The 25,674-nt window shown below is 47.2% G+C and overlaps 1 protein-coding gene and 1 long non-coding RNA gene across 2 annotated transcripts; one reads left to right on the plus strand and one right to left on the minus strand.

The window, feature by feature from the left end:
- Positions 1 to 2,497: 2,497 nt before the first annotated feature.
- loxhd1a (lipoxygenase homology PLAT domains 1a) lies at positions 2,498 to 25,607 on the plus strand. Its single transcript, XM_040198230.2, has 41 exons — positions 2,498 to 3,541; positions 5,516 to 5,630; positions 7,319 to 7,399; positions 7,815 to 7,999; positions 8,413 to 8,511; positions 9,469 to 9,617; positions 9,711 to 9,834; positions 10,067 to 10,317; positions 10,397 to 10,532; positions 10,643 to 10,803; positions 10,899 to 10,985; positions 11,205 to 11,340; positions 11,450 to 11,604; positions 11,699 to 11,859; positions 12,525 to 12,601; positions 12,696 to 12,892; positions 12,971 to 13,163; positions 13,251 to 13,411; positions 13,500 to 13,833; positions 13,927 to 14,078; positions 14,534 to 14,667; positions 15,091 to 15,242; positions 15,387 to 15,491; positions 15,591 to 15,719; positions 15,809 to 15,976; positions 16,064 to 16,245; positions 16,334 to 16,450; positions 16,951 to 17,113; positions 17,231 to 17,385; positions 17,480 to 17,689; positions 17,806 to 17,935; positions 18,055 to 18,263; positions 18,384 to 18,569; positions 18,768 to 18,895; positions 18,987 to 19,104; positions 21,500 to 21,677; positions 23,230 to 23,415; positions 23,616 to 23,786; positions 24,155 to 24,284; positions 24,551 to 24,706; positions 24,792 to 25,607. Exons 1-41 carry the CDS (start codon positions 2,821 to 2,823, stop codon positions 25,270 to 25,272), a joined length of 7,263 nt encoding a protein of 2,420 aa, XP_040054164.2. The 5' UTR covers positions 2,498 to 2,820; the 3' UTR covers positions 25,273 to 25,607.
- LOC120832160 (uncharacterized) lies at positions 18,636 to 20,963 on the minus strand. The gene is made up of 3 exons (XR_005714158.2): positions 20,469 to 20,963; positions 19,248 to 19,369; positions 18,636 to 19,114 (listed from the first exon to the last, which is right to left on the minus strand). It is a non-coding gene; the product is annotated as an uncharacterized LOC120832160 (long non-coding RNA).
- Positions 25,608 to 25,674: the final 67 nt, after the last annotated feature.

Here is a 25,674-nt window from a genome sequence, read left to right on the forward strand (position 1 = left end):
GTAGAGCAACGCTGTGCTCACTGCGCTGTTCAGCGACCCCCCCCCCCCCCCCCCCGACCCTCGTTGTCATTCATGTCTTAAGCCACGCTGCCTTATGAGATGTCGAGCCCCTCCACATGTTATGCAACGCGACCACGTGTTTTGCTCATCTTATAAAAACAGGATCATCAAAAGTAAACCGTAGTTTCATTCTTGAATCGAAGCACATTCATGACTCTTAAGGTACAGACGTCCATGCGCGGTTCTCCACTTATATTCTATTGGAATTAGTCTTACCCACTGTAGACATTCATTACCATGTAACGCTCTGCATGACTTTACTGTGTACTTGGCTTTGTGTGTGCCTGCTTCAGTGATCAGTGAGATGTTTACACGTTAAGCCTCCGCTGGCGCTCACAGTGCTTTGGGAGACGAATGGACAAACCTTTGCACAGAGAGAAGAGTGGATTTGTTGACGTGTACAATAATGGACTGGAGTTCTTTTTGCTCAAAGATGCACGAAGATGACTGCTGCCCTTTTGTAAAATGCTACGACACTTTTATTTATTTATTTTCTCGCCCTTCCCATCTGAAAATGTGGACATTCAGCCTGCACTCTAGGACGCTTTGTGCATTTTAGCACTAGAAAGCTGGTACGTTTTTACCGTTTATTTAGTTTTACATTGCAAAAGGTTTTTAGAGAGTAACGTACTATTTTTTCGTCTGTTCTCTGTTCACGCTCTGCTCAGCACTTGATTATTTATTCGTGTTTGAGGGACGTACACGACGATAAGATGTTCTTCATATCATGATTTTTACCGACTATTTTGGTGTTTATGCACAAGAGATATGAGTTCAGCAAATATGAACACCAAAAATATTTTGGCTCGACCACTAAATTGTTGCACAGACACTGAATCTAGAACCGGTCTGTCCACTGAAAAGAGCTCACGTCCAACAGTACTTCTTCACTGACTCTGGATCATTCTTTATAACGGTAATGTGTTTGTAAATAAACTTGTTTGGATTTTCTCACTTACGTCTAAGGATTAATTATCATTGTGTGCGTGCGTGTGCGTGTGTGTGTGTGTGTGTGGAACAGGAACAGACTTTCATTACATATTCAAATAATACATTTGCCACAAGTAAGAAGAGGTGTCACCATGTGACCCGATTGTCCCGCTCACCACCACCCGCGGTGCTTGTTGTGGCCGCACACAAGACACACAATACTATTTTAACAATCTCATTTTAACCTGGTTTGTCAACACCTCAATTATTAAGCAGCGGTGGGTGTCAGTGTCCTCGCGTTGACTGACTCAGCAAGCGATGGCTGGGAATACGGGCCGATCGCATCCGAGCAGTGCTTTGTTCTGTTGGGTTCCACTTCAATTCACACTTTAATTCACACTTTGATTCACACTCTGCAGGCGAGCACAAGAGAATCCAGTCAGAAATCCTCCAGGAAGGAGGAGGTAGAGATCATTCTAGTATTCCGACTGGTGGCGAGGACACTTGAGAGCAGCCAAGCCTGTGAACCATCTCGCACTTTTCAAGTTAAGAGTAAATTGTGCATCTGCAGCGTGATTCAGATGCACACAAAGCGTTGAATGGGTTAAATGAGGTTTGGCTCCGTGCTGCCGTCCGTACGCTGGCTAATCCCACGTTGAAAGATCAATAGGACCAAAGACTGCCCTTCCCCTTGATGCCTATCAGGTGACGGGTGGCGGCAATAAGACTAATGGGGGGATTTGGCTCATCGGTGCGAACGTGTGATGGACCTGAAGGGAGAATTTGCACGGATGAATTTTAATGTACGAAAACGTGTCTCCTGCGTTTATGTACACTGTGGTCCATGTTAATGTAAAACTATGCTGTTGATTTAATGGTTTAATTTAGTGTTTTATTAACACTTTTTTTCCACTAGAAATATATAAAATAATAAATAAATAAATCATCCAAATATTTCAAAATAATTTTCCCTGGATAAATGATGGGGAGGAAAACTGTCTTAAGTTGTAGATCAAATAATCAAGACCAGTGACCATTGAAGTTCTGATGAACTACGGTGACTCATTTCACATGAACAAAGTGAGGCTGCTTAAACAATATTTTGGTTGATAAAATACGAATGTAACATTTTAGAGTGCAACATCATTTTCAACATCTCGCTTCTTTAAAAGAAGTGTTGGTATTGTTCCATTGGACAGCGTTATGCAGAGCTAAGCCAACTTAGATCTGCAACGCAACAAGTTAGTGACTCTAGTAAATCTTAAGATACGCTCAATATGTTGCCTGTCATGCGTTTCATTTACTTAAATATGATTTATGAGCGCAGCCTCTCTTTCTATTACAGTGAATAAAGAGGGGTGTTTGTAACGCGCGAGGCAGAGAGAGTGTGTGTGTGTGTGTGTGTGTGTGTGTGTGTGTGTGCGTGTGTATGTGCACGCGGGTAAAAGCGAGACGCCCCCGGCTCGTAAAGCGATCCTGACACCATGAATAATGGAGGGTGCCGTGGCAAAGAGGATAAGTTCTCGCCGCAAGGCTCCTTTTTCACGGGGGCTTTCTCCCGCGGGGTCACGTGAGCGTCCAAGTGATGGTCTTTCTTTCTATGAGCGGTTGTAGTTGGAGGTAAAGCCGCATGCTGCCCAGGTAGGAGACGGTCTCCCGGCGGCCGATCCCACCTCCAGCCCGTTCGCGGTGGTCCGTGCACCATCCACGCTGCTCTGAAGCCCACCGCGACCTCTCTGCGGCCAGGGGTCAAATGAATTGTCTTACACCATCAGAAACTCAAGGCAGCGCTCGCGGGACCGCTGGGCCGGGGAAGTGGATGAATTAAAGATGCCGTCGAAACAGAAAAAATCCACGGCTGCTGGAGAAACCGAAGAGGTCGGTGACGAAGTGGAGGAGACGGAGCTAAAAATAAAGGAGAGCGGCGGCGACGACGGCGGCGTGACCCACGGGGACGCCGCGAAAGGAGAGAAGAGTCGTGAGAAACACAAGAGCGCCGAGAGCTCCGAGGATCCGGAGGCCCCGGGGAGAGAGAAGAAGAAGAAGAAGACGAGAGAAAAGAAGAAGAAAAAGGCCCCAGATGATGCGGCTGTGATTGAAAATGAGGAGGAGGAAGGTGAGCAAAACAATAATGACCCCAAGAACAATTCAAAGAAGGAGAAATCAGGGAAGCTCAAAGAGGAAGTGACAGAGGTAGAGAAAGACAAACAGAAGAAGAAGAAGAAGAAGACACAATCCTCCACAGAGAATCCAGAGGGGGAAGAAGAGATGGGATCCAAGGACAAGAAGTCGAAAGACGGCAAAAAGAAGAAAAAGTCCGACGGCGATGAGGAGCCCTTGATTGAGGAGCAGGAGGAAGAGGAGGACTCCAAGAAAAAGAAGAAGAAGAAGGCGAAGAAGGGGTCGGCGGACAGCGACGAAGATAAGAAGAAAAAGGGGAAGAAATCCAAAAATAAACAGGTGGACTACGGCGTCATCTACCAGAACGAGCTGCTGAACTACAACACAGATTCATCAGACGGATACGAGGATGAGTACTACAAAAAGAAAGGTAAGGGTTGGACACTGCAGAGCAGACCGGGAAGCCCCCCACTACCCCCCCATGTTGTATTTCAGGTAAGTCTCCGGTACTTGACTCACATATTCACCAGTTGGAGCTTTCCAACCGGTCAAGTCTTGAATACAGTTTTTCCTCCAGTTCCCTCCGGCCGGGGGAGCCGGAGCCTCCGGGGGGGGAATCACGTTCTCCGATTGTTCTCCGGTGAAAAGCTCAGTTATGTTCCGCACGACTGGAGTCAAACAGAAGCTCGACAAGGCGCCCGAGACAAGTGCTGGGAGCCGTCCCAGTCTCCGGGGTTGGGAGGACCTGCCGGGGGGGGGGCCAGAGGCCGGGAGGTTTCTCAGCAGAGCACGTCACTGTTTTTCAAACGAGGGAGCAAAGGGTGGGAGGGGACCAAATCCAGCATGGCGCCGCCAAATAGTTCCAAAAGGAAGAGACGTAAAAACCCCAACGAATGCAAATCTTCACTCGCTTAGGTGACCAAATTGAGAAGAAGATAAAATACTTTGCTGGTAAATTATGATCCGAATAAATATATTTACATTCGAAGTATATTAAAGCAACTTCTTATGACAGAGAATTACCACAAAGAAGCTTTATTCAAATTGCACATGAAAAAGCCTGAAGTCAAAAGCTTCTTTTGGCTTTTCAGCGCATCGCGCAGACAGAGTGAGAGCTACATGACGCTTTAGTCTATTTTTTCCAGCATTTTCACTGTTAGATAATTGCTCCAATAAAACCTCCGATCTGTGTGCAGATCATGGAAGGAGCATCAGGTGTCCTCATTCAGCAGCAGCAGCGGCAGTGAAACACGGCCGTGTGAACTCTCGTCTTGCTTCACTGGCACACTGGAGGAGTGTATCAAGGCTCAGTGTCTATCTGGATTTCATCAGGTGTCTTAGTTTCCCTTTAATCCGGCTTTAATAGCTCTGCTCGCTGCTAATTCGATATCCATGTCGCTATCGGATTGACGGGACAAATTGCTCTTTATTCGGTCTCTGGGGTTCCTTTGCTCCTCTCCACGCTTCCACTTCTGGTTCCGTTCCGCATTTCTGGATGGATGTTTTTTTTAAATTAATTCATCTAAAAATAATGTTAACATTTTTATGCATTCACAGTCTACCTCTGGTCTGAATGTAAACCCCTCGCTGATTAATGTTTGACAGGCAGGGTCCCATAACTTACAGTCCAGCCTACAATAACCTCAGGAGAGAAGGGCTACTGTACAATTCAAGCGAATGAGTCACAGTCCTTTAGAAGATAGTTAAACTAAAACTCAAACACAGGTGTGAATTTCAAAATCCTCAAAAAGTTGAGTGAGAATAAATCATCTCTGAGGCGCTTCTCTAAATGCTGAGCTAACGTGCTCACAATGAAAACCTGCGGCGGGTGTTTAGCAGGTAGACTATAATGTTCTGAATGTGATGTACCCCATGAGCGTTATGTGTTTTCAGAATGCAAAGACAGCGTCACATTCTGACTCGTTTTGCAGTCATGTAGTTATAAAGGTCGTGAAGCTATGAACTAAAGTTGCAAAGGCTGGACACCAAAGCACAATGCGCATGTCTTTACCAAATACAACGACAATCCATCCGAAATCTGTTTACAGAAAAACAAATACAACCGTGGTGCTGCAGGAAAAGTCAGCGGCTCAACAAGGTCTTTGTGCTCCTGCTTTTCCCCGGTGCATCTCGCATTGATTTCATGCAGATTTGCCGCATTGAACCCCCTGCAAGGAAACACAATGCTCCTTAATGTCCATTAGATTACCAGACACCGTCTGAGGATGTGACTTTGTCCTTTTATTCAACCTTTCATGCTTGTAAGACCCCACGGAATCGTTTTTTTTGCTGTGCACTCATTATTTCAGATTTGTGATGCTTTTTTTGTGCGACGTGGGCAAAAAGGGCAACACATTCCCTCCCCTCCTTCTCTGTCTAATCCACGCTCTCCTCTCTCTTTCAGTGTATGAGGTGGTCACTATCACTGGTGATGTAAAGGGAGCCGGGACGGATGCTAATGTGTTTGTTACCCTTTTTGGGGACTATGGCGTCACGCCCAAGGTTCACTTGGCAAGCAAGTGAGTTTAAAAGGGTTTATGTCACTGTGATGACGTGATGTCATTGTGTTGTAGTATGTTTGATGTCGCTTAGAGTCAAATGGATTTAACTCTGCTTCTGTTTGTGTAATTAGAAGGCTTAGCTAGTTTAATGCGTTCTCACTGTCAGCTGATAACTTGTAACGTTTTCTATTCCTCTCCGATCCCTCAGCACAGAAAAGAGGTATTTTATAACCAGTGGGCTAAAAGGATGCTCATGATTCTGCCCTTGTGTTGAGTTGTATTGTGTATATGTCACACTGTATGGGGGAGCATTCCTGATGAACATTAACCTGACCAACCACGACTAGAACAATTTGCACATTTCTTTCACCTGCTTGTCGAAACGAGAACAGCCTCAACCTCAAAAACCATTCGGTGTCAGAGAAGCAGCGCGCGTTTCACGGCGGATTTGGTTGCGGTGCAGGAATCTCTCTTCTATACAGTCCTTTAACACGTCGGACACAGAATATCCGGAGTAAGGAGGAACTATGTGACATGGCCGGTCTTCTTTTCCATTCAGAGGCAAATGAAAGAAGACCACGATGTCATTTTCTGTGGATGATCAAATGACTCCGAGGGGATGTTACTGGCAGCAGGCTCCCTTTATTTCTGCACACATTGATTGACGGGTAGGGTTACCTATGCGGCGTATAGGATATACCGACTTATTGTAAGGCACACTGGACCTTGTCACTCACGCCTTGTGTTGGTCTCAATTCATCCACCTCAGACAGCATGGACGCACTTTGTGTTCGGCGTATCCGTGCCGTGTGGCCACGGCGTTGCTCGCTGGGCGAAACACCCACACACGGAGGTCGATGGGTCGCTTTTGTCACGAACCAAACGTATAGTTTTAGGAGTTTCACCTTACTCCGATATATATTAGGTCCTGCCTGTATCGTGTAATGATCGGTCAAAGCTTTTATAACATGATACAGGTAAGGGAAGGTTTCACATGTCTCAGAGCATATTTGCCCGATTAAACAATCGCGCAGATTAACAATGCAACTCTTTGAAAATTCATTGTGAGCGTAACAAATTCAAATTGCATGAATTCCAAAGATTGCATTGATTGCATTTGCGTTTTAACATAATCAATGTGTCCCCATCATTGTCTTACAGGTGATTATATGTGGAAACAGAGAACGAGGGTATTTAAAGTCTGTCTGACTGCATTTCAATCTCTGCATTTATTTGAGTTATTTTAGACAGAACATGGCGCTGTGTCATCACGGCCCTTTAACCGTGACTCTAGGTCGAATATTGCGAGAAGGACGAGAACAAATGTTGATGTGGGTCAGAGACAAAGGCAGGTATTCTCTGTTAATGGAAAAGAGGGTGTCTGATTCGCTGTGGCAGAGGGGGGTCCTTCGTGCACTCAGCTCTGTGAGGGGTAGAAGTACACCAGGAGGCGGGAGCGTCGAAGGGGCCGCGGCCTCGGGAGGCCTCCGATTATACAACTGCCATGAGACCACCACGGTCCCTTAAGCCCAGCCGGTCCCCAGATGTGACTTATTGCACCAGAGTCTGCCTGGACTGTGTTTCTATAATCTCTGCCAATGAAGTTGAACATCTCTCTCTTTCTCTGTCACACACACTCACACACACAACCTTCAATTTATCTTTCTGCCGAATTCTCACATTTTCCACGTTTTCTCAACCTACAGGAGCCGAACTGCATTTGAGAAGAATAAGACTGATGTTTTCCGTATCAAAACGCACAACGTGGGGCCTCTGAGGAAGCTGAGGTGATGTACAGCACATCCGATGTGACAGAAAAAAACGCACAGCGCTGACTGTGAGGTGCGGTAACACATGTTAAAATCGATCTACGCCTCTTTAAATGGCTGCAGATGATACCCACGACTACGGGTCACTTGTGTCGCACGGGATAACAGCAGCTTACAGAGAGGATCACGCTGGAACGTTTCTAACTTATTTCCCAGCTGTGCCTCTGGCCATCAAAGGATTTCATCCAGTGGCGGAAGGTTGAGGCCCATCTGTTGAGTTAGTGCGTCTCACTCCGGAGGAGTTACGTCACACATGAGCAATGAAAACGAAGCGAGGAAAAAGAAGAGGCATTGGTGTATGCGATGTGGAAATTGTATTTGTGATTGCCTGCAGGGTGAATTCATGTCACACTATGACGGTTGACTCCAACAGGATCGAGCACGACAACACGGGGATGAACGCCAGCTGGTTCCTGGACCGGGTGGTGGTGACCGACATGAACCGGCCACATCTGCGCTTCTATTTCGCCTGCAACAACTGGCTCAGTCGAGAGGAGGCCGACAACCTGTTTGTCCGGGACCTGCTGGGCTGCATGAACCCCATGGACGTCCCCAAGTGTAGGTCACTCGGGGGCAACACACAAAGCACACAGAGGGTTCGAAAAAGGTCGAAAGGAAATAAATAACAGTTGATTGAAATTCCATCCAAACATCTGGGCCTGCGAAGTCAGAAAGATCATCTCGGGATAAAATTCACAAAGATGCCCGATAGCTTACATATCCCGCTTCTGTTTAATTCTGTAATTGAATTCCATCAGAGCTTAATCCTCAGGTGAGCCAGGTAAACCAGCCCATGTGTCCTCTGCTGCAATGTCACCCTCCCCCCCCACACACACATACGTATGAATATTTAACTTGTAAACCATCCAGGTGTAGACTAATGACAATAGAAAAGTCCAACAACCTTTTACGACACCGTTAGACTCACTGCGGTTTGTGCAAGTCACCGTTTCTGATTTCCTGTTTCGCAGTAAATAAGTACATAGTGAGCGTGTTCACTGCGGACATGAAGGGAAGTGGGACCGATGCAGATGTCTTCCTGAACATCTTTGGGGAGAATGGTGACACAGGTAGGGCTGCAACTAATTGCCATTTGTTAATAATTGATTTGTTGATCTAAAGTACCTAAAAGAAACAATCCTCATTCCTTTTACTCCGGTAGAGAAATTAAAGGAAATTGGTGCATTTTATTCTGGGTTAGTAAAGTCTCTAAAAAAGCACACAGGTGTTTTCAGTTATTTCGGCTGATCAGACCTTTGCTGACGTGGGCTTGAACTCATAATGTCACAAACCTTCATCCGGCAAAAAGAATGGTAAAGGTGGAATTTTTCCAACCCCTCAGGTTCAGCAAGCTAACAGAAGATTCCCTCCATATGCACCCCCACCTGGTGTTGAGGAAAGGTCAAGTCAGAGTGTGAACAGAGGGTTGGAAGGGAGCTGCACACCCAGAGCTTCCTAATCCGTTTCCTCGGCTTAGTTTACACACCGAAACTGGTTCTGGAGCCACAGTGACCGCAGCCTGTAATTCACGCTACCAATCCCCCGAAACAATGCTGCTAAAATACAAGCACATTCTCTGCTTTACACTCTGCAGTTCCAAGCTGCACTTTTTCCCAAAGACAAGAATTATCAAACATTTGGCTCACTCTTCATCTATAAATGTATTGTGTTTACATGGAACATCTTACCAAATGACTCCGCTCGTGGACAAAGCATTTATGCACAATTATTGAATTAGAAATCAGAGCCTCATCCATTAAAGGAGGAGGAGGAGGAGGAGGAGGAGGAGGAAGGGGAGCTCTTGCGTTTTGCAAGATGGATGCCAACACAGTGGAGAGTGGCACAGAACGCGTGAGCGAGCAGGAGGAGGAAGACGACCAGGGATGAGATTCAGACCTTTAGTGCGTGCATGGTTAAATTATGAGGGAGGCTGAGAAAACTTTGCCTATTCTTACTTAAACAACTGCTGCTATGAGATGGATGGATTGATTGACCCCTGTTCCAAAATGCTTTGTTTACTATGAAAGGAGAGCGGCGGCTGGACAGCGACAAAGACAACTTTGAGCGCGGGTCAGAGGACAAGTTTACGATAGAGGCGCCAAACCTGGGAAGGCTGAGGAAAATCACTATTGGCCACAATAACAGAGGTTCATCAGCTGGATGGTTTCTAGACAAGGCATGCTCAATCTGCACATGCACAATGTTTACTGACCCGCCCACATGCATGGATGTATAACGTATAACGATGGTGCCCAATGTGTCTCTCCAGGTAACGGTTGACGACATGGGGAATAAGGAAGTCTATGACTTCCCTGTTAGTCGTTGGTTCGCCATGGATGAATGCGATGGCAAGATACAGAGAGATGTGTTGGTTGGATCCGTGCAACCGATGGGTGAGAACCACACAAGTTGACTATTTCACTGGTGAACGACAAATCCATCTTAAATGTCTTCTTTTTGAGAATTGTAGTCACATACATCACAAGTCAAAACATGCGTCAAGAATGCACAGCGTATGTTGATTTCTTGGGTTGCGTTTGACTGAAATACGTGGTCAGTCTCAATTCCGTCAATTCATTTGCAAAATGGAAATTTCCATTTCGTGATTCCCCCGAATCCACTTAGGAATCGTGTACAATGTGCAAGTGATGACGGGAGACGTGAGGGGTGGAGGCACCAACTCTAAGATCCACATCGTCATGCACGGCTCCAAGGGCTTAAGGAACAGTGGCAAAGTATTCCTGGAGGGGGGCGCCTTCGAGCGTGGCCTCATTGACATTTTCAACGCAGAGATCTGTGAACTGCTCAGCCCGCTCAGCAGGGTCACCATCGGCCACGACAATGGGGCTGTTGGCGCCGGATGGTACTGTGAAAAGGTACTAAACTTCTGTCTTTAGTGTCAGAGTGATTCTTAAAATGTCAATCACCCACCAAGCAGCTGTTTTCCCCCTCCAGGTTGTGATATACTGTCCATTCACGGGCATCGAGCAGACATTCCCGTGCGGGAAGTGGCTGGACGAGGACGAGGCGGACGGACTGATTGAGAGGGAGCTGTACGAGATGGTCTCTCTCAGGCAGAAGAAACAGAAGAGTGGGTAGTTGCGTTCAGCTCGCAGGTCTCATTCAGAGTAAAAGCACATCACTCACATTCCCTTCGCCAAAACCCGAATTCAAGTTTCATTTCGTCAAATTCTGCTCCAGAGTTCCCATGGTCCCTGTGGATCTTGACATCGGATGTGAAGGGCGCGGGGACGGACGCCCAGGTGTTTTTGCAGATCTATGGAGAGAAGGGCAAGTCTGATGAGATCAAACTGGAAAACAACTCTGACAGCTTTGAACAGGGCCAGCTGGATAAATTCATGGTGAGCCCCGGATGGTTTCCTCCACCGCTCTCACATTCGTCTACTTTCAGTTCCCACGGTATTCATTTAAATGATCTGTTTTGGGATCGCCGTAGGTTGAAATGCCAGACATAGGGAGACTGCTGAAAGTGCGCATCTGGCACGAGAAGAGACATCCGTTTGCTGGATGGCATCTAGCGAAGGTGAGACCTGTCGTTCTCTCTCTGATCCTTCAGTCTGAGCCGTTAGCCGGTGGTTTTTACGGCCCCTTTTAGCACTAAATTTGCCAACGGATAGTTTAATCTTGCAACAGAGAAGATAGAGACTAAGTGAACGAGGTTTGGTAGGAACTTGTTGAAGTCACTTCTACGTTCTTCGTTTGTCAAAAGTCTGATGACACATGAAGGCGTCACTTTCCGCAGATCACTTTGCTCAAGACCCTGACAATGGAAAAGTATTCTTTTGAATGTGGCCGTTGGCTGGACATCAACGAGGACGACAATGAGATCGTCAGAGAACTTCCAGCTACGGGGTCACTCATCAATGAGCCGCTGCCTCGTAAGGAATCGACAACTTGATCTCAGATGCACACAAGCTCTTTGTGAGAATGCAGGCGGTTTGTGCGCTATTATGTGAGTGTCCTCCACTTGTTTTTTGTGTTTGTCAGTGATAAAGTACCGTGTTACCATCTGCACCGGCAACGTCAGTGGCAGTGGCACCGACGCGAGCGTCTTCCTTAATGTCATCGGTGACCTGGGCGACACGGGGGAGAGACTCATGTTTATGAGCAAGAACAACGTCAACAAATTTGAAAAGGGCAACGTGGGTGCACTATAAATACACACTAAATGAATCCATTGCCTGGGAGATGCACTGCAGGTATCCTTTAATCCGTTTTAATCCTGTCTTCCGTCAGCACGACGAGTTTCTCATCGAGTCGGTGTCTTTGGGCCAAGTGCGCAGGGTGCGCGTCGGCCACGACGGCCGCGGCGGAGGCTGCGGTTGGTTCCTTGACAAGGTGATGGTCCGGGAAGATGGCCAGCCTGAGAGTTTGGCCACCGAGTTCCCCTGTTTCAGGCAAGGCAATAGCACTTTAGACAGTGCATAAAGGGTTAGAAGATATTTTGGGATACAGATGCTTTCTTGTAGAAAGTCATGCAATAAGATCGAAAGCCCTATTAAGTATTTATGGTACTTCTAAAGCTGTAGCAAGAACACGGTTGTCCTAGCTTTGCGTAATGGCTGGAAGCGAGGGGGTCTGACTCTAAAGGTAAAATAAAGTACCTTCTAGCACATAATAGCAGTGTCTAATCAGCATGTTATGGCTTGTTTTAATCCATGGTACATAATGTGGAAGTAGTAAATGGCGAGGACATGCTTTCTCCCAAGAAAGAAAATGACTCGCCCAAAAAGCCACACCTACCTTCATTAGTTCTTCAGTGGCAGGTATTTGAGTAGGCAGCTAATGGATGGGTTGTACACTACAAATAGTCACTAAGTGCAAAGTAGTCAGCCAGCTCTCTCATTTAGTAACCGGTGCCAAACCGCAAGCGGAGGTGCAGTGTTACATTTAGAAAGGAGTTCTTCCTGTCTGTGTGTCTTGATACAAAGGGGTTTCTAGCTTACGATGCAACAGAATGGTGAACAACTGTTTGGAGGTTTTGTGTTTGATCTAATTGGGATTTAATGTCCCTTAAATCAACCATCAGTTTGTGTGTTTCTATGCGTTTTTTCCCCTTCAGGTGGTTGGACCGTAATGAGGATGATGGACAGATTGTCCGTGAGTTAGTCCCAGCTGGAGATGGCCTGCGCCTCTTCAGTGAGTGCCGAGATAACGGGATACGTTAAGCAAACTGTCATTCGATTCCGGGTCTTAAAAACATCTTTAACTCCCGTCTGTGCATCCTCCCAAGATGTCAGCTACCACATAGCAATAAAGACGGGCAGCGTGAGCGGAGCCAGCTCGGACTCCAGGGTGTTTGTCAAGCTGTACGGAGAGAAGGGCGACACCAACAAGACGATACTGGCTGTTTCCGACAACGACCTCAGGAACTACTTTGAGACGGGACAAACGGACATCTTCACCATTGACACCTTTGACATCGGACAGGCAAGTTCTCCAGACCGTGGATGCGCTTCACAGAAGAACAGAGTTTGTGTTTACGGCTGGTGTCCCCTGTGCTTTCAGATCAACCGCTTCCTGATTGGTCACATGAACGAGGGCCTGCGGGCCGGCTGGTTTCTGGACAGCGTCCAGATCTCCGTGCCGGTTCATGGGAAGCAGTACATGTTCCCCAGCCACCGCTGGCTCTGCAAAGACGAGGCTGATGGGAAAGTGGAGGTGGAGATTTATCCCAGTGAGATATTGGACATCGAACAATGTAAACGACACCAACATAGTTCACTCAGAATGAAGGGATGGTAAACACAGTAATGGTGACAGTGAGTTGCCTCTCCTTCGCTTACAGTGATCAACTATGAAGTAACAGTGGTCACAGGGGACGTGCGAGCAGGTGGCACCAATGCCAACGTCTTCTGTCAGATTTACGGAGACGAAGGAAAAACTGAAGTCCTCGTGCTCAAGAGTCGCTCCAACAATTTTGAACGCGGCACCACGGAGATCTTCAGGGTCTGTATACGGCTTTTCATCGGCTATTACAATTTATGCAGGAGATTTAAAATCTCGGTTTGACCCTTGTATCATACCTACAAACCAGATTGAGGCTCTGGACGTTGGTAAAATCTACAAGATGCGAATCTACCACGACGGGAAGGGCATCGGAGACGGCTGGTTCCTGGAGAAGGTGGACATCAAGCGGCTGACGATGGCAATGGTGCAGGTCGAGGTGAAGAAGCAGGACGCCAAGAAAGACAAGAAGAAGGACAAGAAGAAGAAGAAGAAAGAGGAGGAGGAGGAGGTGGAGATAGTTGAGCGGCTGCAGGAAGTGGTGGAGGCGTTCGCCTTCCCGTGTGACCGCTGGCTGGCCAGGGATGAGGAGGACGGGGAGATCGTGGTGGAGCTGCTGACGGAGGGCAATGAAGACCTGGAGGGTGAGTCCACCATCAATGGAACGTGGCCATTTGCTCGCCAGGTGCAATGGTCACTCACGACACGCATCTCCCTGACCGTGTTATCTTTCTCAGTGAACTCATACGAGGTCCACGTGTTCACCGGGACGATGTGGGGGGCTGGGACGGATGCCAATGTTTACGTCAACATTTATGGAGAGATCGGCGACACGGGGGAGCGCCAGCTCAGGAAGGCAAACAACCTGAACAAATTTGAGAAAGGCCAGGTAAGCTTTGCTTTGCTGCCAGTTCTATCTGCTCGTTTTCATTTCATAATCTAGTGTTGATATAAACTTTTTTTCTGACAGTCTGGCAATTATATTTTTTCTTTTTCTTACAGAGAGTTGGATGAGAAGATTCATACCTCTCGTATTTGTTAGATGTGAGGCCAAATTCAGGAGTAGCATTGGTTAGCTTAGCCCAAAGAAGGGTGCTTATAGGAAATACTGTTCATAATGTATAGACACGCGTGATCGGCTGTGTTCTGCGTGGTCATGGTTGTTATCGTCGATACTGTCTACCCCGGATGAGCCTTAATAGTCAAACACATGTTGGATCTAAGGAGCCTTGCAGGTTAAATACAGATCAAATAAATAAGTAATGAGGTTCTCATGGACTGCTAAACTGAGACCGGTGACATTTCTTGACCCTTTTGTTACTGGTTTGAACGCGTGTGACCCAGGAGGACATTTTCGACATCACGGCGGTGGACTTGGGGACCCTGAAGAAGCTGCGGATCCGACATGACAACAGCCAGGCCAGTGCCGGCTGGTTCTTGGACAGAGTGGAAATTGTGGACAACAAAGATGACACCACGTGAGTCATGATCTCATCAGATAAGGAGAAGGGATCAATCTGCTCTAATTCAGAGGTGCAAATGGGTTGACAGATAAGGACCTTGAATAATCAATTAGGTAATTCCCTAAAACAATCACAGAAAAATCGATCATAATTGCTTTGATTGATAAGGCATCATTTGCACATTGCTGAGTCATTGCGGACATCATTGCCAAAGGTTTTTCCAAACAGCATCATCCTTCATTGCAAATGCAGAAGCTTTGCTCATAAAATGTCCGAAGGGCTCCTCTGTGTGGCGGGAAAAGGTACTCTGAAACAGTCTGGTGACCATTCTGTTCATCTAAAGGGAGTTGGCCTACTATCATTGAGTGTTTTTACACCCAGGAACATTTTCACTGCACAGCATTTATCACATATTCAATATGTATATGTGTGTTTTAGGTACTTTTTCCCCTGTAAACGCTGGCTGGCTGTTGATGAGGATGACGGACAGCTGGCCAGGGAGCTAGTTCCTGTGGACGAGGCCTTTATGAAGAAAGGAGATGATGATGATGAGGAAGACTCTGAAACCACGCTTGGCCTTGAACAGAAGGGTGAGAGGAAAAGAGGAAGACAAGAAACAAAGCGACCTCTCAAGAAGACATTCATTTAATTTAGTTTCAAAGGAAAAAATGAACAGAAATAACAATCACACGATTGCCTACTGTTTAATTTCTTCATGTTTCTTGTCATTACAGCCATGTCGACAACTTACACGATGAGGATAAAAACTGGCGACAAAAAGTATGCAGGAACTGATGCTAATGTCTTTATGATAATGTACGGTACCAAGGACGACACAGGTAACACTTTAAACTATCCTACTGATCTCACATATCTCTGCATGGGTAAAAAAAAGAAAATATATCAGTATCACCACTCTATGTCGTGCGCATCTGCAGGGACAATTAAGCTGGAGGCGTCAAAGACTCATAAGAACAAGTTTGAGCGGGGCATGGTCGATGAGTTCACCGTGGAAGCTGTGGACATCGGGCCGCTGAAGAAGCTGCGCGTTGGACACGACAACTGTGGTACGGTAGGACAGAGTCCCCCCCCCCCCTGCATGGGCAGCGCGCCATGCAAAAGGGCGTCCACACCAGCACAATGTTCTGTCTTCAAGGTGGAGGATCAGCAGGCTGGTTCCTCGACTGGGTGGAGATCGACGCCCCGTCTCTCGGTCGGAAACTGCACTTCCCCTGTGGCCGCTGGTTGGACAAAGGGGAGGACGACGGGGCCATCGTCAGGGACCTTTTCCCTAATTCCCTCCAGACGGAGCTTTACACGCCATGTAAACGGTCACCGACAGTCACACTGACACAAACGTGTTTGTTATTTGATGCACATAATGTGTTTTTGATTTGTCTTAATTTGGTAGTCGTCCCATATGAAATCAAGACCTTCACCAGCGACGTGTTCGCCGCCGGCACGGACGCAGACGTCGTGATTGTCCTCTACGGGAGGGACGCAGTGTGCACCCAGCAGAAGTCTCTGTGCGTCAACAAGAGGGAGAGGAGGATGTACTTTGAGAGAGGAGCTGAAGACATGTTTATAGTCGAGGTGCAATAAATGAGCTGGAGAACAGCAAAGGCATCACTTCAGGCTGAATTCAATGCATTCAGGTCGTTTATTTCTGCTTTCTGCGCAGCTAGAAGATGTGGGGGATGTAATTGAAAAGATCCGGATCGGCCATGACAACCGGGGGGTCAACCCGGGCTGGCACCTGGACCGAGTGGAGATCAGACGTCTGCTCCGGAAGGGAAAGGTAACAAAAAAAAAGACCTGCAATGAAAATGTTGCTCCAGTGAAAAAGTCATAATGAGTAATGATGTAATATATCAGGTTGTTATGATGGTTATTAACGATTCATCAATGTGCGCAGCATTTTAAGATTAAAATTGGGAGCGAATACTGTTTGATGATGGTTTGTTTTTGTATGGAAGATCTCATTCTGTTGAGTAACTACCAATTCAATTCAGTAAAAAAGTCCAAATTTGGCTCCTAAATTAAGCAAAGTGCCTCAAAAAAACATCTGGTAACGGTTCCAGTACTTTCAACTCTATGCTTAACAAACTTCTCAGATTTTGGGGCCCATTACTTACCAACACATCCACTGGTGACCCTCAACCACCATTTTCGGTCAGCAGGTGGTGATGTTCTCTGCACAGATAGATGCGGTTAAACAAGCACAGCGATTTCAGAGCTGAACATCACGTCCACTGTTTGCAAGAACACACAAATGAATCGGCCCTCCTCTCTCTGTAGGGCTCGGAGACCGTCATCTTCCCGTGCGAATGTTGGCTCGCCAAGTCGGAGGACGACGGAGAAACCGTGCGAGAGCTGGTGCCCTCGGACATCATCACCGAGAAGCTCTCCCGAGACGGGAACCTGAAAGTCACCGAGGTGGAGGTGGAAGATGCCCTGGAGAGTATGTCATCACATTCAGCAGAACACAGCAGGAATACCTGCGCCATGTGTCGGGCCTGTTGTGGACACCCACCTTTCTGAGAGACAGTTCTGACACAAGACTTCCCCCCCCACGCAGCTCACACATACACAGTGTCGGTGACGACGGGCGACGTGTACGGAGCCGGCACCGACGCCAACGTCTTCCTCACCATTTACGGGGACCAGGGGGACACTGGGGAGAGGAAACTCCGCAAGTCGGAGACAAACAGCAACAAGTTTGAACGGGGATCTGTAAGAAAGCCTTTTGTGTGCCACAGCAAATACATCGAACCCAGTACGCGCTTAAGCCTCTGTTATTATTTCCTTGTTCACGCTCATCTTTTAGGTGGATAAGTTCACTATAGAAGCCGTTGACCTCGGACAGGTTTTCAGGATCAAAATGCGCCACGACAACAGCATGATGAGTGCCGACTGGTACTTGGACCAGGTGGAGGTGTTCGACGTGGACACAGAAGAGGTGTATCTCTTCTTATGTGAGCGTTGGCTATCCAGGAAGAGGGAGGACCGACGCATTGAGAGAGTCTTCTATGTCAAGGTAGCATTGAAGACGACTGCGATTATGTGTAGGAGGTGATACAGGTATTAGTAATCTGTGTTGCTGTATGTACCTGCATCACTGTGTGTGTGTGTGTGTGTGTTGTTTTATTCCAGGGCTACGAAGGTGTTAGAGAAAGCAGTAAAAAGAAGAACACAGCTGTGACAGTGAAGAGCGTTGACAATAACATGAACAAAAAGAGCAAGAAGAAGAAGGAGGAGGAGGAGGAGGAAGTTGAGCTTCCCAGTAAGAAAATGATTCGGCATTGTAAACTGTAATGTTTGTCATCACCGTTCTAACAGGGACATCTTTACATAATCTCTGGCGCGCCGTGAGTTAATAAGTGCCGTTCCCTTCCTCTGCAGTCATTCCATACCACATCACCATCTGCACCGGACTGGAGCGGGACGCGAGCACCACCAGCAGGGCTTATGTGATCATCATCGGGGCCAATCACACCCAGACACAGAGGTTGTGGCTGGACCTGCCGGGCGAGAGGAAGGGCTTTGAGGCCGGCTCCCTGGAGAGCTTTCAGTGCCACGGCTCAGACGTGGGGGAGATCAAAAAAGTCGAGGTGAGGGGGCGGGATGATCGTCCGCTTTCAAGCATCCGCACACACTCGCACATTGAAAAAAAAAAAGAGAAAAAACCCACCCACGTTTCTGGTAGTGATTGTTGCCCGTGGTGCCTGCAGCTAGGTCATGACGGGGCCACTCCTGAGAGCTGCTGGCTGGTTGATGAGCTGTCTGTTGCTGTGCCAACCAAAGGGGTCAAATATATCTTTGCTTGCAAGTGCTGGCTGGCCAAAGATCGAGGAGATGGTCTGACTGCTCGAGTGTTCAGCGTGCTGGATGCAGAGGCCATTTCCATCTCCCAGCAGGTATTTAGATATCCGTAATGTGGTGTGTAATGATTAAGTTGTTCAGCTAAGAATATGCATCAAAATTGACATATTTGAGGTTCATTTATTCCATTAAATGGTTGTCCTTTGTCTTCATATCTATTTATGTTACTTAGAAATATAACTATAAATATAATGTTATTTGATTTAACTTAACGTCTAATATATTCCCATCAGATTATTTACGAGGTTACCGTAGTAACGGGGGACGTGCAGGACGCAGGAACAGACACCCTGATCTTCATGTCTGTATTCGGAGCCAACGGCAGCACGGAGGAGATGCTGCTGCAGAAGAATGAGGACAGGTAGCCCAACATGGAAAAAAAGCATTGTGGGGAAACAGTCTTCTTACACTGCACCTCATAAACTCTGTGTCCTCTATGTGTTCCACAACAGGTTCGAGCGCGGTCAGGAGGACACTTTCAACATGGAGATCGATGACGTCGCTCCACTGAGGAAAATGAGGCTTCGCATCGATGGCTCCGGCAGTCGACCCGACTGGTTTCTGGATCAGGTCAGATCACCTTGAAGGAGAAGTCCACCAATTGTTCACACTAAAGTCTGTACTCAGATCTTGAGGTGAACTTCTGTTTCGTATAAACACATTTTGGGATTTAAATAGCAAATAACTTGTGGAGATGAAAGAAACGAGCTTACCTGACCTCTGTGGCCTCCTCCTCATCTCTGCCTGAGGCAGCTCTAGTCAACAATCAGTCAGTGGTTCAGTTGCATTGTGGGTAAAGTAGGCACCAGGATAAACGTGTTTAAATGCAAGAAATCTGTCAACAATTATGTCAGCCCGGGAGGAAGATAGGAAGCAGGCGCAGGGTTCTCAGGTAGGAAAGGAGATCTTTATTTATGCAGCGAAGGTCCTCCAGACAGAGTCTAAAGCGGGCTATGAAATTATCCTAGGTCACACTTCTTCCGATAAAATAAACCAGGAAGAAGTGTGGCTATAAAACTATCAAAAACAAAATCACTCCGCTCTAGGAGGAAAACAAAAAGGCTTTTAAATTTATCAAAGTAACCAACGCACTCTTTTAGACGGAGGCAACGTCCCAAAAACAAAATCACTCCTTCCGGAGGAAAAACAAAGAACTATGAAAGATTAATGTTGCATCTAACCTAGGAATACAAAACTTAAGCAAAACCGAAAACAACCTGCGTGGAGGTGAAGGCACTGGGCCGATCGAAGATCCTGAATAACAACAAAAAGGAACCTGTGACGTGGCAGAACGAGGTAGAACACATGGGTAATGACGAACACACTGGCACAGGACAAAGGGAGACGCAGACTATTAATACACATGGAGGGGAATGGGGAACAGGTGGACACAATCAGGAATCAGGGAAGACAATCAGACTGGTGACACATGAGGAAGGGTAAGTGACCTGAAACGAGAGGAGTTATTATTTCAAAATAAAACCGTAAATGACAAGACAAAATGCCCCACAGAGTAAAACAACAGACAATTTCACCGCGGTGTGACAAATTACAGCAAAAGAAAGGCTTTAAACAGGTTTAAGTCTCCAGAGTGAGCTTACATTGCACCATGCAGAGGAATTCTATATTCCCGTTAAGGGCTAATCTCATACAATCGCTAATTTCCTCCATAAACCATGAAACCAGGAGCACAAAAAGCAGCACGTTCTTCCAAAATCAATAGTACAAAGCACTTGGAGGTTTGTGTTTTCTACGCTGGCACTGTACGCTGTAGGTCACAGGATCACTCGATCTGTTATATCACACACAAAAACAGACACACATCTATGCCTGCCTGCAGGAGAAGGAGGAGTGAGTCACCCAGCCACAAATACGCAGGCACACACAGCAGCTCCCAGAATTCCTGGAGTGAGCATTTTGAACCATTTACTCACCACGCTCTTTGTTCTGGCACCATCACCCTCGTGCACACGCAGCAATGAGCACAGCGTGTTGGTGTAGTCAGTACTCAAAGATTTTGAATTTCCTTAAGAGTGAAATGGTGTGCGGTTGTGCAAATATCCCTAATTTTAACGAATATTCCAGCAACATAATCAACTCCATTAATACACCTAGTTATTTTCTCCTTCGATGACTTTGGAAGTGCAACTGCCGCCGCTCACCTCCAAATTCTGTCTGACGTCTGTGGCCAAATGTTTGGAGGAAACAGAACACATTTCCTATGCAAATGTCTCCCCTGGTGAAGTCACCACTGCCTGCAGAGCAGCCCAGCAGTCAGGAACAATAGCGGGCCCTGTCCGCTCGTGCCTGGGACTCGGCGACTGCGAAACATCTCCTTGACTTGACCCTGCACAGAGCCCTGTGTGTTCGGCATCACAAGCAGATGTGCTGCCTTCATGGATCGCCGGGTGCATGTATTGAAAAGGACACGACAGTGCACCGGGCAGGCTGCCAGCAGAGTAATCTGCACAAATAAATATGCAGAGTGGAGAGTTATTACGAGTGCGGCTGCCTGAGCTGAGTCTTTATCTTGTAATGAAACGATTCCCAGGACCGGTGATCAGACATCAGACATCCTGGGGGAGGCAGGGTGTGTGTCCATGATCATTCATTCATTCATATCAACTCTTCTTTAATCCACGCTGGGATGTCGGTCCATCTCTTCGGATCTGACTGAGATATCTCAACTATTTGAATGGAGTACCGTGACGTTTGGTGCAGACATTCAAGCTGAAAAGGTTAATTGTCCTTCTAGCGCCATCATCAGGTCAACATTTTTAACTTGTCCATGATTTTTGGACGTTTCCATCAGCCTGAGGTGCACTAATTAATAAATGTTCTCTTACCAACACGTTGATCCAAAGTGGAAAACATTCTACCTTTAAAATCCAAATGTTAGCGTTTTTATTGTAAGCATGATTAAGTGAGCATTCATACTTTTTGTCAGCTAACTCTGTGCTTGCAGGTGGTCCTGCGTAACCTGGCCACAGAGGAGGTGTCCGTGTTCACCTATGAGGAGTGGCTCTCCAGGACCCGTGGACCGAAGAGGACCACCATGTGCGAGATGGCTGCTGTGGTGGACGAGGAGCTGATGGTGGAGCTCACCACTTACATCGTCCAGGTCAAGACCAGTGACAGTTCAGGTAAGTCCGCACCACACGCCGGCGGATCAACAACATGAAGAAAAGCAAACCGTAGCAAAGGTGCTGTGCCTTTCCATACTAGACTTATCTAGTGACCCCTTGGAGGGTCGTGAACCGGGCTGGAGACCGCCGCTCTAAAGGGTGTGTTATATCAAATCAAACCACTGTAGCATGTACACAAGAAAAAGCGGATGCTGAGAGACTTCACTTTGTCAAACTGTGCCCTGGGTCCATCTGGCCATCACCTCTCTCGACCATTTACCGAACCCCGTTCAGAATGAAGCACTTGGGGGAAACCTGCAGGCCCTTACGTGGCTCCGTTCCCGGTGGATGTGGGCTCGATGCTCTCAGATGAGTGAACTCCTCACCCTGTAACGTCAAATTAGCGCCACAACCCTGCCGAATCTCTTTGGCTGTAATCACATTCTCTCGACTATTATCCAACGCTAGCGGCTCAATTCATGCATACATCACAATGATCACTCCCGTCTGACCTGCCCTTCTGCAGCGGGAGCAAAGCCGAAATAATTAATGTTTGACTCCAACGTGGAAATGAAAGGAATCTTCTTAAGAAAGCGTTGCGCGCGGCTCTGCTCCCTCCTTTCCTCGTGCGGTATTTCCTATAGCTCAGTAGTGCTGCTGATCAATACGATAACACGGTGAGAAGTCTGAGCCGACTTCAAAGGACTGCTCTCCGCCTCTGGCTGTTACTGGAAGCTAAGACGTTGCCCCGCACCGCCGCTGAGGCTCTCGGAGGAATAATGAGCCTGGCTGATAGACAGACACACACACACACACACACACACACGCAGGCAGACAACATTACACAGGCGATGCTGTGCAGAGATGAATGCTCTCCTCTGGGATCATGATGGGTTGATCTGCATGTACAGTATGAAGAGGTATTGAAAGTCAAGAGGTATATGGAAAGAGAGTTACACGCTACATGAAATGCAACAGCAGTATTGCTCAGTAAAAGGGTTAATAAAAGAATCGGATTTCTAGTTTTGTGCACAGACGGGTGTAGAACTAAACCTGAAACCTGCTGCAGAATGAGTGACGTGATCGCCTACTACAGATTCACTTAGCGTCTAACTCACTGTAATGAAATAATGAAGCACAGAGGGATTACAGACGGGCTGTCTGAGTCAAAGAAACACGGCTTTCTCATTTTACTCTGCATAATGTGGCCGGTTGTTGGCAGATCAGCTTCCTCGGGGCTTTGCAATCCCAGTATTTATTGGCAATTCAAGAAACCTCTGCATTGCTGTTTAAAAGATCTACAATCATATCAAGCGGATTTTTATAGTTAATCATTTCAAGAATGGAAAAGATGCATTTAGATGTGGCATTACAATGATATGGTTTAAATAAAGCTATGATGTGCTAGATCTGATTTTGGAGGTGGAAATCAATATTCATTCACAGTACTTTGCCAAGCTGTACATCCTCATTGTTCTTTGTTCAACCAAACTTGTTTTTGTTCCAGGGAGGCAAGAATTTGGATGTTTGCTTTCTAAACGTGTGACTCCCCCCCCACCCTCTCCCCCAGGGGCGGGCACCGACGCCAACGTGTGGATCATTGTTTTCGGAGAGAACGGAGACACAGGAGAGCTCGCTTTGAAAGAGTCCCAGAGGTCCAACAAGTTTGAGCGCAAGCAGGTGGACACGTTCCGCTTCACGGATATCCTCAGCATGGGAGAGCTCTCCAAAGTCCGGGTCTGGCACGACAACTCAGGTCAGCCCTGGACTTTGTAACTCGGCATCGTGAAAAGTGGGATTTGAGTGTCACCGTTTTAATGGAACCTGATTTGATGGTTTGAGGGAACCTGAAGCGGTGACGTTGCTTTCCACTTGTTGGCCTGAAACGTTGCTGCTCACGTTTTCACCGTTCTACTTCCTGCCTGCATTTGCTTCCACTGTTCACATCACTCGCAGGTCCCGCTGCAGGATGGCACCTGGAATACATCGACGTGAAGGATGAGATCCTGGACAAAACGTTTCGTTTCCCCTGCGACCGCTGGCTCGCCAAGAACGTCGACGACGGACAGATAATGAGAGAGCTGGCATGCGCCAACAACGACTACTTGGACCTCGGCGAGAAGACGAGTAAGGCCACCACACTGCCGACTTCCTTCCTGTTTTGTAGGTAGCCGTTTTTGGAAGACAGTTCGCAGTGAGGTTATTGACAAATTCATTGCGTTCGCGGTGGCTTGTTCGCAGCGAAAGCCGCTCTAAAGCTGCGATGATGAGATGGTCTGCTTTCATTAGCAGTGGCTTACAGAGAGGCTGACATCAATGAGACAAAATTGGATTATGTGCATGCATTTCTATGAATAGTATAAAAATCTGCTTCCATGTAATAGAAAACCTTAAAGATGTATTTCTGTGGATCGGATCTTAACGTCTGATGTATAATCCGTGTGGAAATGGACGACATGTTGACAACAGATTCACTGAAACCGTGTTTTCTTTAGAGTATGAAATTTGTGTCACAACTGGAGACACGGAAACCAAAGAAAGTGCCTGGATTGCACTCGAGGGGAGGAAAGGCCGATCAAAAGAATTTGCAATGGAGAACTCCTCCAAGAAGAAGCGGTTCTTGCGGTAGGTACTTGGTGCAGGATTAGTTTAATGAGACGCAACACGTGGACACGAGAAAGCTCGGAGAAACGTGCTTTCTCTCCTCCCAATCCGGCCTCCGCACTTATTATGATAATCCCCACCAGCGCCGAGCACTTGAGCTCAGGACAACGCTGCAATTGACTACGACATTAAACCATCCAGAACCAACTGACAGCGGCATGAATTTAAAGTATGCCGGCCAATTTAGGCAAACGGGCTCTGAAGTGCTTGTTTTCCTCTCTTCTCAGGGGAAATGTCGACAGGTTCGAGTTCTCGTCCAAGAACTTGGGGGACATCGCTGGCATCTGCCTGGGACACACACCCAAGGATGGAAAGAAAGTGAAGGGGGAGGTATTCTGGCGCGTGGAGGAGGTGGTTGTCACTGAAAGGGAGCTGGGAAACAAGTAAGACATCAAATCTACGATCCACGCGCAAGTCGGGGTATTGAGCTCATACTGCCCCCCCCCCACGCCCCCCTCCCCCTTCCAGGTACATCTTCAGCTGCAATGCCCTCATCCCTCTCTCCCCGAAGAGGGAGGATTTCTCCACCTTCGAGTGCACGAAGGCCATCGAGAGCTTCGCCAGCAAAGCTCGAAGCCTCGTGCCCGTCAAGTACGAAATCATCGTCATCACGGGCGACGAGAAGGGGGCGGGCACGGACGCCAACGTCTTCATCACCATCTACGGCTCCAACGGAGATTCGGGCCGCCGGCAGCTGCGGCAGAAGTTCCGGAACCTTTTCGAACGGGAGCAGACGGACCGGTTCCTGCTGGAGATGCTGGACATGGGCGAGCTGCAGAAGGTCCGGGTGGAGCACGACAACTCCGGCCTGAGCCCCGGCTGGCTGCTGGACCGCGTGGAGGTCACCAACACCGCCAACGGGGTCACCACCATCTTCCTGTGCGGGAAGTGGCTGGACACCAAGAAGGCCGACGGGGTGATCGCAAGAGTCTTCTACCCAAAATACTAGAATATCTATTTATTCATACGGACTCGCGTTGGGGGAAAAAAAAAAGCTTCCCTCGTGTTTAAAAGCAATGATCAAAGAGATCATGCTCTGGCAGGTTTCATATCTCAGGAACGGAGATGGGTTTTTATATTCATAGTTTTGGGTATTATTATATTGTAGTTGGATTTTTAAAATACTACCATAGGAATAGAGCCTGCAAGGAAACACTGTGACAATATCTCCGTGTGACAGGAAGCCGAATGTGCCATTTCTTTTTTATGTTTCAGGGATGGTTTGTTTAGTTGTTTTGTTATAACTTAGATTTTATAAAAATATTAAATTATTTTTGCATTACAGCCTTTCCGTCTGACTCACTAATTGAATTAAACTAACACCCAAACCTACATAAATCACTTTTAATGC

The sequence above is a fragment of the Gasterosteus aculeatus genome, chromosome 14 (assembly GCF_964276395.1).
Source record: "Gasterosteus aculeatus chromosome 14, fGasAcu3.hap1.1, whole genome shotgun sequence".
In the NCBI taxonomy this organism is placed as follows: Eukaryota; Metazoa; Chordata; class Actinopteri; order Perciformes; family Gasterosteidae; genus Gasterosteus; species Gasterosteus aculeatus.